The sequence below is a fragment of the Megalobrama amblycephala genome, linkage group LG13, assembly GCF_018812025.1.
Source record: "Megalobrama amblycephala isolate DHTTF-2021 linkage group LG13, ASM1881202v1, whole genome shotgun sequence".
NCBI lineage: Eukaryota > Metazoa > Chordata > Actinopteri > Cypriniformes > Xenocyprididae > Megalobrama > Megalobrama amblycephala.
In genome coordinates, this window is record NC_063056.1 from 13,276,701 (window position 1) to 13,296,793 (window position 20,093).

Genomic DNA, 20,093 nt, shown 5'->3' on the forward strand with positions numbered 1-20,093 from the left:
GGTAAGAAAAACAAAAACAAAACAAAAGAGGACAATAAAGTGCTGCAGGAATAAGTCATAAAACCTGGAAAAACCTTTTTGCACTAATGGCACATCATTCTGAAGTAAATTAAAGGGTTTATGGTTAAATGCCTGAAATAAGGTCTGTGGTTAAGGTCTGTCGTTTTGTTTTGTGACATAAATTACATCAGCAATATTTAATTTTACATGTTTCGCTAAGTGACCAACCTGTTAATTTTTCCGAACATGTAAACTCATCTACTCACTAGTCTGCTTTACAGCCTTAAACAAAACATGTAAGAATCGTCAACTTTTGTTGGTCAAAGAACTTATGTTCTGCAATAATAATCCAAAAATACAATTGGCTTTTTGTCGAGGGGACCATTGTTACGCTAACTTCCAGGTTGGCTTATAAATACGTCATTACTGCAGCATTCTATTGTATATTGAGCTTTGTTTCCCGAGTTATCAGTAGCCTACTTATGGATGCATAGTCATTTTGATTAAAAAGTCGGTAGCACTTTATTTTACAGTCCTGTTCCCCATGTACATACTATGTACTTATTATAGTAATTGCAATAACTGGGTAATAACTAGGTACTAACCCTGAACCTACCCCAAAACCTAACCTTAACCAATGTAGTTACCTTATATTTACCTTATATTACCCAGTACTTTCTTAAAGGTGCCATCGAACATTTTTTAAAAGATGTAATATAAGTCTAAGGTGTCCCCTGAATGTGTCTGTGAAGTCTGGGGCATCATTAACTATGCACCGATATATAGGTTGCGGCCCCTTTAATTCTCGTGCTCCCCCTCCCCCGGAGCTCGCGCTTGCCTTGAACAGCATAAACACAGTTTACACAGCTAATATAACCCTCAAAATGGATCTTTACAAGATGTTCGTCATGCATGCTGCTTGCATACATCGGATCATGTAAGTATAGTATTTATTTGGATGTTTACATTTGATTCTGAATGAGTTTGAGGCTATGCTGCGTGGCTAAAGCTAACATTACACACTGTTGGAGAGATTTATAAAGAATGAAGTTGTGTTTATGAATTATACAGACTGCAAGTGTTTAATATTGAAAATAGCGACGGCTCTCTTGTCTCCGTGAATACAGTAAGAAACGATGGTAACTTTAACCACATTTAACAGTACATTAGCAACATGCTAACGAAACATTTAGAAAGACAATTTACAAATATCACTAAAAATATCATGTTATCATGGATCATGTCAGTTATTATCGCTCCATCTGCCATTTTTTGCTGTTGTCCTTGCTTGCTTACCTAGTCTGATGATTCAGCTGTGCACATCCAGACGTTAATACTGGCTGCCCTTGTCTAATGGCTTGAACATGAGCTGGCATATGCAAATATTGGGGGCGTACACCCCGACTGTTACGTAACAGTCGGTGTTATGTTGAGATTCGCCTGTTCTTCGGAGGTCTTTTAAACAAATGGGATTTATATAAGAAGGAGGAAACAATGGTGTTTGAGACTCACTGTATGTCATTTCCATGTATTATTTAACTATGCCAAGGTAAATTCAGTTTTTAATTCTAGGGTACCTTTAAGTAAGTACACTGTAAGTACATGTAAGTGCACTGGTCTGATGACCACAATTTATGCCGATACTCAATATATGTGTCCGAATAACGAACTAACGAACTAACTAACGTTTAACTGCTTGCACCAAAACTGAAATAGAGAAAAAAAAGAATTTTTCATGTTCATATATGTAGGGAACATCTATGCAGAAGACATCAAAATGTTCTGCATCAAACAAGACAGCACGTAATTTTGGATAGTAGTTTAGTGCTTAGTTCCCTCAGATGCCTTTTTACAGCATCTGGAAAAAACAATTAAGGCAAACACTTCCATTGTAATAACAAAAAAAGCATTTCTGCAGATGGAGAAGCAGTTAGTGCCTAATATTAACCTCATAAATATGCAAATTTCAGTGTGAAATCTCAAAACTCCAGGATAAAAAAAAACAGAAATAACCCAGGATTACAGCAAGGTTGACAATTTAAATATGTAGTCTTATTTTAAAGTATACATGCTTTTTATACACTTATTACACATTGATGAGGTGGTAATGTTATTCATATCATTGTCAACTTTTTCTTTCCACACATTTCATTTTTCAAGCCATTTCTTCATTGAGCGTTACATTCAAAATGCAAGACGGCACTAAAGCACAAGAAATTCAATAGAAACATCTGAGTCATTCACTTGTGCATTGAATTTAGAAATGAATATGAATCAATTTTACAGCACAAGAAAAAGAATGAAACAAGAGAAGAATAAAACAAAAGAGCAAACAGTGGGACACTGTGTAATGACTACTGGCTAATGAGCTGAATGTGTTGAAAGCTACAGATGTTCTTCTGTCAGCTCATGTGTGCAGAGACAAAAACTTTAACAGCACATACACAAAAGACACCAAATTAAGTGAGAAAACCACCTTCAGACGGGAAGTAAAATAGGCTTTTTACTGTTTCTATGTTTGAGCTTTAGCTAATAGATGATAACTGACTGAAAGTCTAATGAACCATGAAAGACAAAAAAATATATTACTACATTTACATTTAGATCTTGTCCTCTCTCTCTCTCTCTCTCTCTCTCTCTCTATATATATATATATATATACAGTATATAATCAGTAACAGTATATATTACAAGTGCACATTCAAAACCGATGGGTACAACTTGACATTTGTATGTGAGACATTTGGTCTAAAGACATTTTTAAACTAAACCACACACAGCTACTGTGTTTGTGGACTAAAACCTTGAGGTTTACACTACTGTAGCTGTCAACTCTGAAGACTGACTGGAAGATTTGCGACCAGCGTGCATGTGTCAGGCCTCCAGGACTCCGGTAATGATCAGGTCTACCGGACAGTGTGAGAACGCAGCTGTGACCGTGATATTAACCCCAACCGGCTGAGCTCTCGACGCACAGATGATATAACGCCTGACCAGCTGCGGAGATTCAAACACACAGTGCACACACAGACTAAAACACTTACACTTCATTGCACATATACACAACATCCATCAGGCTGCCATAACTGTCCAGAATATGCTGGATGGAAACTGGGAACCAGGATGAATACTGTCCATTCAGACCACAGGCATGTCTGGTATTCCTAAAATGCCTTCTCAAATACAGGTGCTGTCGGGAGTGGATAGAGGAAAAAGAAGCAAACAGAACGAGAGAAATGAAGGGTACCGAGAAAGTTTGCAGGAGAAAAGAGATATGGAGAGGAGATGAAAAAAAGGCAGAGAAGACCAAAAAGAAGCTATGCAAAACAGGGTGGAAAGAAAAAAATAATGTCTAAGAAAAATAAAGGAGGTGCTTAATTTTCTGCTCATTTTACATTAAGTTTGCCATTTTTGCAACCCTGTTACCAAAATTTGAGACTAAATACATTTTAAAACCTAGATTTTTCTGTGTTTTTTCTAGTAATAAGCATTAAAGTGACCCTATATGCTTTTTTGAATATTACTTTTCATGCAGTGTGTTTCATTCAGCTGTTTGTGAATGTAAAAGGTCTGCAAAGTTTTAAAGATCAAAGTGCATGACTGTCTCCTGAAAGAAAGTAACGATTCTGAGCTTCAGAAATGAATTGTCAGTAATTCCAGTCTCACTTCCTGTTACAAACCTACACATTGTAACACATTTGCATAATGCCAGCCTAAGGTCTTCATTGGCTGCTTTCGAACAACTTCTACTATTACCATCAAATACTGCAGGATTAAGAATGTAGAATAAGGCCATGCAGAAAAGGTCATTAATATGTGTTTAATAAGTAATAATAAATAGTCAATATTCTAGTAATATGCATGCTAATAAGCAACTAATGAAAAGACCCTAAGTGTTACCTACCTGCTTTTGAACTTTCTATTCATCAAAGAATTAAAAAAATGTATCATGGTTGTCTTCAACATTGAAAATAATAATAAGAAACGTTCCTTGAGCAGCAAATCAGCATATTAGAATGATTTCTAAAGGATCATGTGACACTGAAGACTGGGGTAATGATGCTGAAAATTCAGCTTTGCCAACGCAGTGTCACATATGTAGTGGTTTTAATAACAAACACAGAAAATTTGAATAAATGCTGGAAGAATACACCAATAGTATAATCACCTCACTACATATAGATGTGAACAGACAAGGGGCTGAACAGAACAGGGAGAATATATACACAGGCTTAACTAGGATTAACAAGGAAACACAGGTGAACGTATTCGGAGACTAACTAGGGCACGATGAAGACTAAACTGAAAGGGTAAACATGAAACCAAGATACGTAAACAAAAACACAACTAAACAAGACAAAACCCTGACACACAGGAATAAATTACATTTTAAAATATATTCAAATAGAAAACAGTTATTTTAAAATTGTAATTATATTTCACAATATTACTTCATTTTTGACCAAATAAATACATTAAAACCTTTTAACAATAGTGTATCTAATAGAGATCACAATGAAAAGCATGGAATTTGAGCCTCTAATGCTTTAAAAATGTAATGGAATATCAGACTTAACTTTATTAGTGGAAAGTGGCACAAGGCTTTATACCTTTATATTGTTATAGACTGCTGAGTTATAATGAAGGAAGGGAAAAAATGACGGTTAAACAGCATGTGAGGTCTACTGCATCTGGAGAACAGGTGAAAACACACACACACACACTGCATATACTGTACAGATATGAAAATGTTCCACAGTCTTTCCAAAAGACTGAGAGTTTATGACCTGGTCCGTGTACAGTTTTAAAGTGATGTTAAAGTTCAACTTTTCACAGCGCATAAATACACAGTAAAATTTTAAAAGGCGTTCTCTTGTGGTTTTATTAAACATTGGACTAACCACTAATCAGTCTATTCAACTTGAAATTTATTTACCATTTTTAAGCTAAAACGTCATATAAGTCATGTGAAGCACCATAACGGTGTTGCCAGCTGGTATTTTTTAACGATCATGGTATACTGTCTTTCAGTAACTTAAAACCTCATACCTCGTTTTCCAATTTCTATGCACAGTATGTACCATTGTGTCGGTGCACACCTGGGGCTCATGTGGGCGCTTATTTGAGAGTCCTTTGGAGAGCTCAGGTAACCCATTGGGTCATGAAGTGCACACCTGGTTATTCAGACCACTGATTTACAGCACATATCACACCTGAGCTCTCACATACAGTATATCTGTTCACATGAGTGGACAATTAAATCCGAGAACTGATACAGTGACATATATCATTTAATAAACTTATATATAAATACACTCCTGGGCAAAGAAAGAAAAGGGCCCAAGCCAAAAATGCCAAAATATTTAGTGGTATTTTAATGGTCTTAACCATTTTAATCACAATTCACTGGTCAGGAAATTACTTAGCATGGAATAGCCTTCACCTTTGTTTTCTTTAAATGTTTAAGCCGTGTGGGTAAACTTGCAGACAGCTTCTTACAGGAAGAAGAGTCAGTGTTGTTCCACTCAATGTTAATGGCTTCAAACAGTTCATGAGTATTTGAAAAATGTCTGGACTCTGACCAGGTCAAAACATGAGCCTGATGGACTTGTTTTCAAGCCACTTCTTGGTTGCGTTTGCAATTTGGGCAGGAGCATTGTCTTGTTGAAAAACTGATCATTCCTCTTTAGATAACAACTTTTCAATTGTGGGAAGCAAGCCATTCTGCAATAAACTCCTCTTCTCCAAAGCAGTAAATGACTTGTCACAGTGAAGTAGCTCACCAATATCAGCAGCTAAAAAGGCTACCCACACAGTGACACCTCTTCCTCCATGCTTCACTGTGCTAGAGATACATTTATTATTATATTTCTCACCAGATTTTCGCAGACACTGCTCTGGAGCATCACCATGCAACTGGCATCTGAGACAACAATGCCTTTTGAGTACATTTGCTTAAATTTTGCTAATTTGACCAATACTTTTGTGGTTAAGACAATTAAAGTGTTTAGCCATTTTTTGCCCAGGAATATGTGTGTATATTAAAAGAATAGGCAAAACTATGTTGCAAATATTCTATTTAAGTATTCTGTACTTTTAAAGGGTTAGTTCACCCAAAACTGAAAATAATTATTACTCACCCTCATGTCGTTCTACACCTGTAAGACCTTCGTTCATCTTCGGAAAACAAATTAAGATATTTTTGATTAAATCCGATGGCTCAGTGAGGCCTCCATTCAAAGCAATGACATTTCCTCTCTCAAGATCCATAAAGGTACTAAAAACATATTCATGCGAGTTCAGTAGTTCTACTTTAATATTATAAAGCGACAAGAATATTTTTGTGCGCCAAAATAAGGACTTTTCAACAATATAGTGATAGGCCGATTTCAAAACATTGCTTCGGAGCTTTGCGAATCAAATCAGTGACTCGGAGCGCCAAAGTCACGTGATTTCAGCAGTGTAGCCGTTTGATAGGAGATCCGAATCACTGATTCTAATCGTAAAGCTCCGAAGCAGTGTTTTGAAATCGACCCATCACTATATTGTTGAAAAGTCGTTATTTTGTTTTTTTTGGCACACAAAAATATTCTCGTCGCTTTATAATATTAAGGTAGAACTACTGAACTCGCATGAACTGTTTTAAATATGTTTTTAGTAGCTTTCTGGATCTTGAGAGAGGAAATGTCATTGCTTTGAATGCAGGCCTCACTGAGCCATCGGATTTAATCAAAAATATCTTAATTTGTGTTCTGAAAATGAACGAAGGTCTTACAGGTGTGGAACGGCATGAGGGTGAGTAATAAATGACATTATTTTCATTTTTGGGTGAACCCTTTAATAACCGGGGACCTATTACGCCCCTTTTTATAAGATGTAATATAAGTCTCTGGTGTCCCCAGAATGTGTCTGTGAAGTTTTAGCTCAAAATACCCCATAGATCATTTATCATACCATGTTGTAAATGTCAATCTTTGAGTGGAAGAAAAAATTGCTGTTTTCATGCATGTATCTTTAAATGCAAATGAGCTGCTGCTCCCTGCCTTGATTTCCAGAAGAGGGCGGAGCCTGTACAATTTGTGCCTCGAATACTCTTCCAAAAACTAACAAAATAACTGTTTGATTTCGATTATCATCTCTTTCACGGCCACACACTCACATGACAATGCAGTTCTTCATCATCATGAAAGTTAATTATTTGCATGTGTTTTAAAGCCATAACAGTTTAAACTTCTAATATATGGTTTTCTGAGCGCACACATCCGAAGCACGCGCACAGAAAGCCGACTATCAAACGGCACGTCCTGTGAGTATTAAACTAAGTTCTCTTTCACATGTTATTGTGCTTATACTGTTAAATACACACAAGTTTATGTCAAAAACAAAGTTCACAAACACAGTCAGTTATGTCTGTGAACGTAAACAGCAGGGAAAGAAATCGCATGTGTATTTTAGATCTGTGTATTAAAGTGGCAGCAGCGTAATATACTGTACTGTTGTATATGCTGTTAAAATGAACCAAACAACACAAGAAAAACAGAAAATCACTCAATGCTCTTGATTAACACTTTGACACATACATTCACCCTACTTTCATGTATTTTGGGAGAAGTGAATACATTTATGTGTTGTAAATCCAACAGATAAGATTCTTTGAATTGTGGTGTGAACTAACATTGCGCCACACATCGTGCATTATAGATACATCTGTCATACAGCGCTATTGTGGCTGCGGTGTGTCACGTGACAAGCATGACGCGTCGCCATAGGGCTGTCGCGATAACCGCAATTTCGTAATATCGCGCTTTTGACGAGCCAACCGCAGAACACTGCAAAAACCGCAGCAACCGCGATATTTGCATGTTTTCTATTTTTTGAAAGGCTATGTCCTTCTCGTTTTACACTTCATACACGTGTACTAAATATTAAATAAGGTAATAATGATAGCATAATGTGTACCATGGTGATTTGTACAGAGGCTCCGTAGATTTGCACTAAACAAGCCTAAACAGACAGTGAATGTGAGAGAGATCGACTGAGCGCGTGCGATTACCTGCGTCTGTCCCTATTTTTTACAGTCTATGGTCTGTCCTTCAGGCCGAGACACAAGTTATATTCGTGAAAAAAAGTTGTCGTGTCCAAGGATAGCGAAATCTCTGCCTTACCATCGAAGCATTACTGGTCAGCTGAGCCTTATAAAGTGGCGCTCAACGTTAAAATGATTTCAACAGCTTGTTTCATTTCATCTCTCTTTGAATGAATCTGCGTTTTTGAACGTGCAGTTGAATGAACGGTTTCCACCTTGTGTCACAACAATGTAACTGCACTGACTGACAGCCCGTCTAGAACGCGCAGAGATGAGTAACGTTAGTTCTGCTTATACTCGTGAAATATCAGCAGAAAGTCTTGTTTAGTCAGATTCGAGGATCGAAACTAACTATTATACTTACAACAATAGCTCTACCATCTTATATATATATATATATATATATATATATATATATATATATATATATATATATATATAATGGCGGTAATACCGCATATCGCTCTATTGAGCCACTCAAAAATACCGCAAGGGAAATTCCTTAACCGCGACAGCCCTACGTCGCCATGGAAATAATAAGGCAATACGTTCTAAAATAACGGTTAGAATCAGCTAGGATATTTTAAACTTACATGCGAAAGGGTTAATTAACTTTGGTAGCTTTAATAAGAATACATTTCTTACATAAATGCTCTGGTGAGGAGATAAACATGACGGACTATGTACAACAAGGGGAGGAGCTAAGCTAATAGAGCAAATTCCGGTGGCAGTCGTGGGCAGGGCTTCCCCCTGAAAATCTGAAACAGCTCATTTGGAAAGACTGCTTATGATTCATGGGGATTATAAAACAAGGAGTAGGTGGATTTTTACCATTATATGCTGGTTGTTTACCCACACTGTGCATACACATCTTTGTTCAGACACCTTATAAAAGTGAATTCTGCATAATAGGTAAAAGGTAAAGTATTCTGTTCTTTTAAATTAAGCTATTTTTAAACTTATGTGCCTCAAAAAATTCTAAAATAATTTTAATTCAGAAATTATGTTCATACAAGAAGTGTCACTGTATGTATGAATTGGATTTTTATGTATATTTGAACAGATTATTAAATCTGGACAAAAAAAAAAAGAAAAAAAAGAGTGACAATAAAACAATAACTGTAAACATTCAAATCTACTGTAAGTCAACAGCACCAGCCCTCCATTATTTTCATTGGACTTCTTTCTTTAAATGAGTAATGAGTAAATTCCGATTTTTTTAAGATCCTTTAACAGGTACAAAAGGTGTAACATTTTAAAGAAAATATTCACTTGGTGCAACAACACAGCTTGACATCATGCAGTTGATCAGCACCTTCAAAAAAGACAAATCTGAGGCATGAGCCTCTCTCATTCTGAGCAGCGTTCCTCCGTCTGTGCTGCTGGAGGCCGGCCAGACCAGCTCCCTCTGGAAGGATAACCAGGCTCAAATTTACTGCTTACTTCTAAAAACCGAGCAGACTTTGGTGGAGTCTTTCGTGGACTTTTCTCTGCGCTATTCCAAAATAGCACAGTCACACAGTCGGTATCAGACAAACTTTCATGAATCTTGCAGACTGTAAACTGTTTTCCGCATTCCAACATTTCTAAAAGGGAAAAGTATTATCTCCAAAAAACATAGGAAACTGGGGTAGAGGATTCTGGAAATTTGCAGGAAATTATATAGATGTTTTCTGTAAAATTATTCTAGTCCCAAGTGTACACTTGATCACCCAAAGGTATTTAAGTTTCAAGGATTTTTATAACTAATGCCTTCTGTAAGACAGTCTGCTGTTTCTTTAAAAAATATGCTATGAAAAATCTCAAATAAATATCAGAAAAGTAAAACTGTAGAGAAAACAACTTGCAAATTCTTCACTTCAAATAAAATCCACCTTAAAATATAAAACGTCAAATGCTTGGCCCAGCGAAGAAGCTTGTTTCTAAAAATATGCTTCAAATTCCAAACAGGCTTTGCTTTGGTAGATAAAAGTGGAGTGAGGAGGGAAAGAGAGGGTGAGGAGTGAGAGAAAGGTGGGTGAAAAAATAAATAAAATCAGATGAAGCATTACGATATGATATGTCAGCTTAAACTCTGATAAAATGTATCGACCACATGAAAGCCTCAATATCTCGGGGCATCTTTCGTGGTTATGCCCTCCATCTGCAGGGTGCTATCTGGCTAAATAATGTTCAGCAAAACAAACCTAAAGGCAAAAAAGATATTGCGAAACTTTACAGAACCCAGAGGGGCTATTCCCCCACCAAATTTAGACTTACTCTTTTGTACCATATGTTAAATGTTTTCCAAAGTCCCTTCAGAAGCTAAAGATTATGAGTGCTCAGATTCTCATGATGTGGATTTGGCATGTTAAAGGTGCTGTATGACATTTTTTGGGCTGTACTAAAGCACAAATATATTTTTGCAGAGATTTAGGAAACATGCTAAGTTCACATATTGTTTTTCCAGAAAACAATGCAACAGCCAGTTATTCTACTTTGAAATATGTGCTCCGTGTCGGAATGTCTGTTTTTGTTTTGGTCTGTGTGATTCTGCCCGTTGCCAATTTACCCAATAGTATTTCAACACCCCGGGTTGCCATTTGGCGGAAAACACAGCGTATTGCAGCCACGGATGCCAGCAAACAAACTAGCTCTGAGATCACAGATTCTACTGACCTAAAAAGCCTCAACTTCCATCTAAAATGCTCATTGCCTATTAAAACGCAGATAAATCAACTTATCAATTTGTCGCTTTCGATTGTCAACTTGCATTCGTTCCTGTTACGTGTCCTCAATCTGGCAACCCGCGTGCATTGAGTCTGAGCAGGAGGGGGTGGGAGAAACAACCCTCTCCAATATTTTGAATTTGGACTGCAGTACCCATTTCAACCACTAGTTTTTAACTTGTTTTTAAACTACAATGCTTAAAAACGCATGTAAATGATACGTTTTCGTGACCGCGCTGCACAGTCCAAAATCTCTACCGGCTGACAAATTTCTACCAGTTAATCGTGTCTACCGATACCGGATCAACTTATCAACTCGTCACTTTTCATTGTCAATTTGCGTTCGTTCCTGTTCCGGTCCTCAATCTGGCAACCCGCGCGCATTGAGTCTGAGCAGGAGGGGGTGGGAGAAACAACCCTCTCCAATATTTTGAATTTGGACTGCAGTACCCATTTCAACCACTAGTTTTTAACTTGTTTTTAAACTACAATGCTTAAAAACGCATGTAAATGATACGTTTTCGTGACTGCGCTGCACAGTCCAAAATCTCTACCGGCTGACAAATTTCTACCAGTTAATCGTGTCTACCGATACCGGATCAACTTATCAACTCGTCGCTTTTCATTGTCAATTTGCGTTCGTTCCTGTTCCGGTCCTCAATCTGGCAACCCGCGTGCATTGAGTCTGAGGAGGAGGGGGTGGGAGAAACAACCCTCTCCAATATTTTGAATTTGGACTGCAGTACCCATTTCAACCACTAGTTTTTAAACTTGTTTTTAAACTACAAAGCTTAAAAACGCATATAAATGATACGTTTTCGTGACTGCGCTGCACAGTCCAAAATCTCTACCGGCTGACAAATTTCTACCAGTTAATCGTGTCTACCGATACCGAATCAACTTATCAACTCGTCGCTTTCCATTGTCAATTTGCGTTCGTTCCTGTTGCGTGTCCTTAATCTGGCAACCCGCGTGCATTAAGTCTGAGGAGGAGGGGGCGGGAGAAACAACCTTCTACAATATTTTGAATTTGGACTGCTGTATCCATTTTAACCACTAGCTGTCAATTTTACATACTGCACCTTTAAAATGCCTCCAGATGAATAATGCTCAAAAAGGCTAAAACACAATGAAACCAAAACTGACCATATTTACTTTCGTAATACATGTTTTTAGACTTACTGTGAATGATTCATTAAAAAAAAAAAAAAAAAAAAAAAACTTATCTTTTATCAAAATGTAACAACTTGCTTCACCTCTTAAACAACTTTCCTTTACCAATGACATAACCTAAGCCGCATAGGCTACTCGATAATGTTAACCACTAGACAAATAGCTATTTTGGCATTGTTTGAGCAAATGCACTAATGCTCATTTCTGGTAAGCAACACCTATTTTTCACAATCCAATCAAATCTACATTTTTTTTTTTTTTTTTTTTTTTTTGTATATGCGGTTTCATTTAGAAAAACACGATATAACAGAAGTGAAATGGGCTGCAAATGTTTCATGTATTTTCACAGCAATGCTCATTAAGGATGTTGCTGGCAATCTAGAGGAGGCAGATTTTAATGAATCCTCTGTGTAGATTTCCAAATATAGCTTGATATATATGATAATATGCACATGAACAGTCCTTAACAGCTGTTTTACATTGATGATGCATCTTTGGCTGTGCAGTGTGTATCTGATTGGACTTTCTATTTTAAAAAAGTTGTTATTTACAGGCATATATCAAATATAAATATAAGTAATATATCACTATAAGTAGTAGAAATAGATGAATCATATATATATATATATATATATAATTTAACAAAAAAAACTAATACTAGCTTAAGAAACATAAAAATAAAAAACTCAAGCTTACTGAAGACAATTGAACAGTGATAAAGAACATTAGGAAAACAAATAGAAAGTACATAAAATTGAATGTAAAGTAATTGAATGTATAAAAACACTGCATAGTCTTTACTGTACAAATTAAATATACATTTATTCTTATTAAAGTTACAAAAGTGATTCAGTCAAGAGCACTGAGAGATTTTCTCTTTTTAGTTGTTTGATTAACATTAATGATACAGATGACAGCACATATATTTGGATGCTGTCACTTTAAGACCTACTGCACGGATCCAATATACTCGGGCATTTTCTTTCTCAACTGTTTACGTTCGCTTAAGACATACATGACTGTGTTTACTTGCAAAGACATGGTCACTTTGACACATAAGTATGTATGGGTATTTAACCCTTCAAGCCCAATAAGGCGGCAAAAAGAACTCAGTTCAGTACTCGAGCGCATCTCTCTGACAGAGCGTGCATATAGCAAAATGAGTTGCGCTTTAAATTGTTTTTAAACTACAATGCTTAAAAATGCATGCAAATGATATGTTTTCGTGACCGCGTAGCACAGTCCAAAATCTCCACCGGCTGACAAATTTCTACCAGTTAACCAGTTATCGCCCACCCCTATTGCATATTATAATTATGCATACATTTTGATTACATATTAGAATTTAGAACAAAAAGTACTCAGAGGGATTCACAAGCAAATAGCTAAATGCCCCATAACCCAGCTGTTCTCACACTTCCTCTGTTTACGGCTTTCGCCGCTAGTAATCCATAACACAAGCTACTCCCACAGAGAGAGCATAGGAACATCTGCATCTTGTACATAAAACATCTGGCATAGATGTTTCTGCATTCTGGACAATAGAAGCACATCCATCTATGGGATTTACGCAAGGCTGGGGACTCTCACGTCGACGCATTCCTCCAAAGTCCTGCAGACAGCGGCCTAATCTGTCTGCGGTATGCAGGATCTGCTATGTCAACACACTGGCATGCCATGGAGAGAAACACCTATGGAACCATTTATCACTCCAGGACAATATCCTCCCTGGTTTTATCAGATGAGCCATGACAAATACAGGCACAAAAACATTCACCTTCATCTGGACAGACTGACAGACGTTCCACCGCCTTAATGAACCAATACTTTTTTAAATTGCAAACTAAACACACCCACACAACACTGATTGACAGTGCTCCAGATTTAGAACTGTTTTTAATGTGAGTGGAACCCACGTAAAACTGTGGACAGACATGTACAGGGAGCAAATGTACCCAGTGTTACGTTTCTCTTTCGTTAAAAAGTCTGTACACTGTAAATACAGATGTGTTTCCGAAAGCACACCCACAACAGATGAGAATACCACATGCATCTGGCAAACACACTGCTCTTTTCAGATGCTAAATTGGTCTTCAGTATGGATAAACAACACTTGAACTGTTGGCACATTTTTATTAGCTTGTACATTACTATATCATTGTGACATTGTGATAGAAAAATGTTTCAAAAAGTGCAATTATCATCCATTACAGCTTTTGTAAACCCTTGTTGCAGATATATTCAACTTAAAAGTGAAGCAAAATCACTATAATTAAACTCTAAACTGACTTCTCTTATAGGTTTATTAAAGGGCTAGTTCACTCAAAAATGAAATTTCTGTCATTAATTACTCACCCTCATGTCGTTCCACACCGCAAGACCTTTTTTCATCTTCAGAACACAAATGAAGATATTTTTGATGAAATCCAAGTTTTTTTTTATTTTTTTTATCCCCCATAGAAAGGAACGTAATTACGTCATTCAAGGTCCAGAAAGGTAGTAAAAACATCGTTAAAATAGTCCACATGACTACAGTGGTTCAGCCTTAATGTTATGAAGTGAAAAGAATACTTTTGTGCAAAAACAAAACAAAAATAACGACTTTATTCAACAAATTTCTTATCTACCCTGTCAGACTCGTAGGCAGTTGACGCAGTAAACGCAGTTCAGCGCTTCCATGTTTATGTCCGAACGCCGGCTCAGTATTGGCCGGCTCATGCGTCAGCATCACACCCATGAGTTGTGCTGCTCACGTGAACAGCGTCAGCCAATACTGAGTCCCGTTCTGACATAGAACCTGGAAGCGCTGCAACGAAAATAGTGTAGGACAGTGGTTCCCAAACTTTTTAGAGTGGAGTACCCCCTGAGGCATTCACCATCCTTCTGCGAACCCCGTCTCTTCCACTTAGACTGCACCTTTTCCATTAAAGGATGATATTTGCCCCTAAATTGACTTTCCAGTGAATTTATTATACCTTTACATCATAAAAAATATTTTAAATAAAAACATTTTCAATAGTAAAATATGCAATGATGATAAAAACGTGAAAAGTGATTCTTTTACATACTAAAACCGCCAGTAGGTGGCGGTAAGTCTTAATGCATGAGTCGCCGAATCATTTGTGCATTCAGTAACGAAGCAAGTGACTGTATTTATGAATGAATCATTGAATCAATGACTTTCACAAACGATTCGTCTGTTGTAGTTCTGCGGTGGCTTTCATTTCATTGCAAAATAGAGTAAATACTGACAATACTGTGAAGAACATCACTTAATATTACCTGTTTTTTTTAGTTTTTTGTTGAACTGTTCTATAAAATCAATGTCACATTTGGATGTGCATTCTTGCTTGTATAATATTATTAACATTAAAAACAAGAACTCACAAAAGGTATGTTTTGTATCAAAAGTTAGAATCTTAAATTGACCCATGCACCTCCTGTGCCAGGCTATTTGTTTTTCATGCTAGTAAGTGCTAAATCTAGGTACATTGTCGAGAACGGCAGTAATGTACCGCGATCTGCTAAGACAGCAGACTCTGACGTAACCTGTAAGCACCCATATGCACGCTGCTTGTATGGAAATGAATTTAGTCAGTTTGACCGCAAAATATATATTTGATGATAAAGATAAAAATGGTATTTTGATTGGATGTCATTTTTGGCATTGTGCCCTGAAAATACATACTCGGTTTTAATTTTATTTTAAGGTGGGGAAGAATTAAATGAACGACAAAACTCCGCATTTTGTTCACGTACCCCCTCTGTTACGTCACGTACCCCCAGGGGTACGCTTACCCCAGTTTGGGAACCACTGGTGTAGGAGAATGTCAGGGGAGAAACGAATTTGATGAATAAAATCATTATTTTTGTTTGGTTTTTACGCACAAAAAGTATTCCCGTCGCTTCATAACATTAAGTTTGAACCACTGTAGTCATGTGGACTATTTTAACGATGTCTTTACTACTTTTCTGGACCTTGAATGTGGTAATATCATTGCTTTCTATTGAGGATTAAAAAGCCTCAGATTTCTATTGAGGATTACTATTGAGGATTAAAAACTCTCAGATTTCATCAAAAGTACTGAATCTTAACTTGTGTCTTACAGGTTTGGAATAACATGAGGGTGAGTAATTAATGACAGAAATTTCATTTTTGGGTGAACTATCCCTTTAAGAGTTCTTTAGTGGTTTGCATTGTAGGGATTTACTGCTACGAGTTATTCACACTTTCACTCCACTCAGCCCACCACCTCTGCAGAAAGTTTCCCCTATCTCTATCTCTCTGTTTTTCTCATGTGTTAATGATTGCCTGTTGCAGGATTCATCCCAGATAGATAGATAGATAGATAGATAATCTTAAATTTTCCATTTCCTTGAGGGGATCAGAAACGCACACACACAGAGAGAGACAAACTGTCTGACAACATCCCTGTTTCATGACTTCCTCTGCCTGGGGTTGTATATGCAGTCAGTACACAAATATTGTTCAGGTGTTCTGAGTGGGAGTCTGTTTACGCCCATGAATGAGGTGTCAGCACAGTCATACGTCTGTCATAGCATGTTGTCTTGGCAATAGGTACAGTTTATGTTTGGTTACATCATATTACGACAACATTATTTTGTGGAACAGCACAATAAGAAAGGTCATAATAATCTGTTATCAACACTTAGTACAATGTTTCATTGTTCTATTTGTCCAAGAGGCAGCTGGGTTTTAATTTAATGGTTTAATTCAGCAGTTTTGCCATTACATTTTGGCTGGTTCCAAGTTGAGACAGTTGTGGCTTTGGATCAGGCTATGAGGACTCAAGGCTTCGCATTATGAGAATCCTTCTTGAGGAACTGAAACCTCAAATACATTCAAAATGGAATGAAAAGAAATGAAACAAGGAATGAAAACCAATGGGAACCACTTATTGCCATTTTAATATTAATTTCATTAGCTCTAAGAATCATGAAATAACCTTTTAACTTCAGATTTTAATGAAAACATGTTAATGTTACAAGTAAATTATTAATATTCCATTCCTTCTATAGATATAATGTTGAAACAGATTGGCTAATACTTAAATAAGGTTGAACAGACTATTTATTCACTATGAATGATTATCACTGATTAAACTGTAGATGTGGTGCAACTTGAACTCAGGGTCAAACTGAAGAGTTTGTAAAAAATCATTGCCAAGGTTAAAAAAGGATAGAGAAAGACCTTATTTCAGGACGTACTGAAAACATGAGGGCAGTTGCTTCACTCCCACAGCAAATCAATAAACAGGGTATTAGCACGACTGTGCAAAAGCTTTTAACTTCCAAACATCTTCCTGTAAAATTACACTGCAGTGGCTTGATTTTATTGCTTCTTTGTAATGGGCTTCATCACAGTTGAGAGCTAAAGGTAATTAACACATACAGATCTGCGTCCTGAAGCAACCTGCAAATTGCTTGACAGCACTTTGAAAGCCGTGTTGCTATTGGGAATCAATGTGCTGCGTTGCTTTTCAGGCTAGTTCGCACACAGAATAGCGAGAGACCTGTGGATAGGAACAATCTCTGCATAAGCAGGAATTGAAATTCTTTGCAAAAACAAAAACTCCCACAGATCTTTTCAATGGCTGACAGCTCTGAAACAGAAGCACGTCTATTTACTTGGTCTTAATCTGAATTTTATTTGCAACACCACAGTGGTTTTCAGTTTCAGAGCTGAAAAAGTTAACTCATCTGAGTGTAAAACTGGCTGAGAAACCTTCAAGTTCTCTCAGGAGGAGATCAGGTTTCCTCAGCTGGTTGACTAAAAGTTGTCTCAGTGGGACAGTACATTAAAGTGACAGTGAACATTTTGAAGATTTTTTTTTTTTCAGAAGTTTAGATATCCATGTAAAATGATGAGCATTACCACTTTACATCACATCACTGATGTTGTTATACAACAATCTCATAATATGATCGTGATGGGCTTTACAGGTATTCCAAGTTGACACTTTTGCTGAAGCAAAATACGCATGTTAAGAGTGATTAAACAGTATAAAATAAGCATATATGCAGCATGCCTGTCAAAACAACACTACATAATATGTTTAGAACAATATGCCGCATATAGGAAGTATGTAAAGTAGATCGGCGCAAAAAAACATGAACTCTGCTCAAACTCACCTTGTCGCTGGACAAGCAGACAGCTGCTGAAAGTGTCAGGAATATCCAAATGTTCCTCATTATTCCTCTTAAGAAGTTTTTTGGAAAGAAATCGTGGATGGCACGCGTCTGCGCTCCTTAAACCAGCTGCTCTCTTCGTTCTCTTTTACAGCTTCACCTAAAACACACACGCAAGATCCTTTTCAAGAGGTGGCTGGCGTTTTGATCCACCTGATCAAACTTCTCTTTTGCCTTTCCAAACGGGAACTACTGAGAGAGTCTTGATGCGATGTTGATGTGTCGGGTCCATGTGAGACAGCGCGGCTCTGCTCGGATAGAGGATGAGAGAGAGAGAGAGAGAGAGAGACGGGGGAGGATTTTTTGCGTCACAGTTGACTAACATCTACTTGGACCAGACTTGACTCAAAATCTGGTAAACTATCAAAATGAACATCATTATGTCGCAATTTCCGGTCAAAACGTGTCTGTGTAAAACGTTAGTACTAGAAGAGCGTCAATATTGGAAAATTAGCTGTGTTTTGGAGAGTGGTAACTGGTCCAAGTTAGTAGACCCGCTACCATGATCAGCTGACCTTTTGTTTCTGTGGTCCAGGGGGGAAACGGCTTAAAAATGGCACGACAAGCTGGTAGCTGGTTTGTTGCTGGACCAGGAGGCTTTACCAGAGCAGTTCTCAACCTTTTTTACTTCAAGTATTCCTTTGTCCAAGACAATATTCAAAGGCTATAGCCTATATGCTGATATGCACCTCTTGTATTTCTTTTGTAATAAAAATAAACTTTGGTTATCATTAAGATTATGATAATATAACTAAAATTAAATAACTTTATGACTTATTGGGGCCACATTGAAATCTTGCTGAGACCCGTAGTGAGCCCGGCCCCATGGTTGAGAACCAGTGCTTTAAAACCATCCATTTTACATAAACTACGTAAATCAAAATTTCAATTACAAAGCCATTACAGCCAGTGCTAATAGTTTAATAAAATGTACAGTTTATCATAGTTATTGTTCTGTTTATTTGCTTGTGACAACTGTTGCTATAATCACCCATAACCGTGGCAACCAGCCACCACTGTCATCAACAAACACAATGGCAAAGATTATGAAATCTTCTTAGAAGGAGATCCCATATTAGTTATGTTTTACAGTGGTAACAATAACGGTCCTAAGTATGGTATTTTAGCTCATTAATCACTGTAATTTAATGACTTTTCATGTTAAGTAAAAAGAGATTGTTCGTAATTTTCTGTAATTTAATTAGTTACTTCTGATGTAATTGCATTAAATATTCAATATAAAACATAAGTGCATCAGAATTGAATGTTTCTTTTTAAAATGTATTTTTTTGATGTAACCTTTGGTTAGTTTAAGAATAATTTATACAATTTTATATCATTTATTTGAAAGAATTTGGTTTCATGTCTATCCTTGTGTTGTTTAAGTGGTCGAGATTGATATTGGGATTTAAAAATGAATTAATAATGCAATACTTTTTAGAAAGAGTAATTAGTACAGCAATCTATTACACTGCTGACAATGTAATTAGTAGCAAGTAGCTAATTCATTACTTTTTTAGAGTAACTTACCCAGCACTGGTTATTTCTATAAAAATACAATCCCTTTAAAACATATTTCACCTTTTACTGTAGATTGTATTATTTTCATTAGAAAGATAATGTTCATAATGTTGCCTTCTGGGATATACAACCCATCTATGTGCATAAGTTCTGAGTGAGGGTTTGTCTCCCCCTGCTGTTCTGACCTGATGCAAGCGCACAAAATCCAAGTACAAGCACACTTTACATAATGCATTACACACTCCATTTATTGAGCACTTTTATGCAAATAGAGGTTCAGAGAATTTTAATAAGAACTCAAATTTTGAATAATGTATACACAAGTGCTATAGTGCTGCAAAAACAACAAATGCTTTATTCTAAATCCCTTAAATAAAGCACCCACAACAAATACA

The 20,093-nt window shown here is 36.8% G+C and overlaps 1 protein-coding gene across 1 annotated transcript in view; it reads right to left on the reverse strand.

The window, feature by feature from the left end:
- The window catches only part of LOC125242827 (syndecan-2-A-like), a 38,424-nt gene extending 19,977 nt beyond the window's left edge, over positions 1 to 18,447 (reverse strand). The window contains exon 1 of the mRNA XM_048151815.1: positions 18,121 to 18,447. Within this exon, the coding sequence (XP_048007772.1) occupies positions 18,121 to 18,180 (60 nt within the window). The 5' untranslated portion in view covers positions 18,181 to 18,447. The remainder of the gene's footprint in view (positions 1 to 18,120) is intronic.
- Positions 18,448 to 20,093: the final 1,646 nt, after the last annotated feature.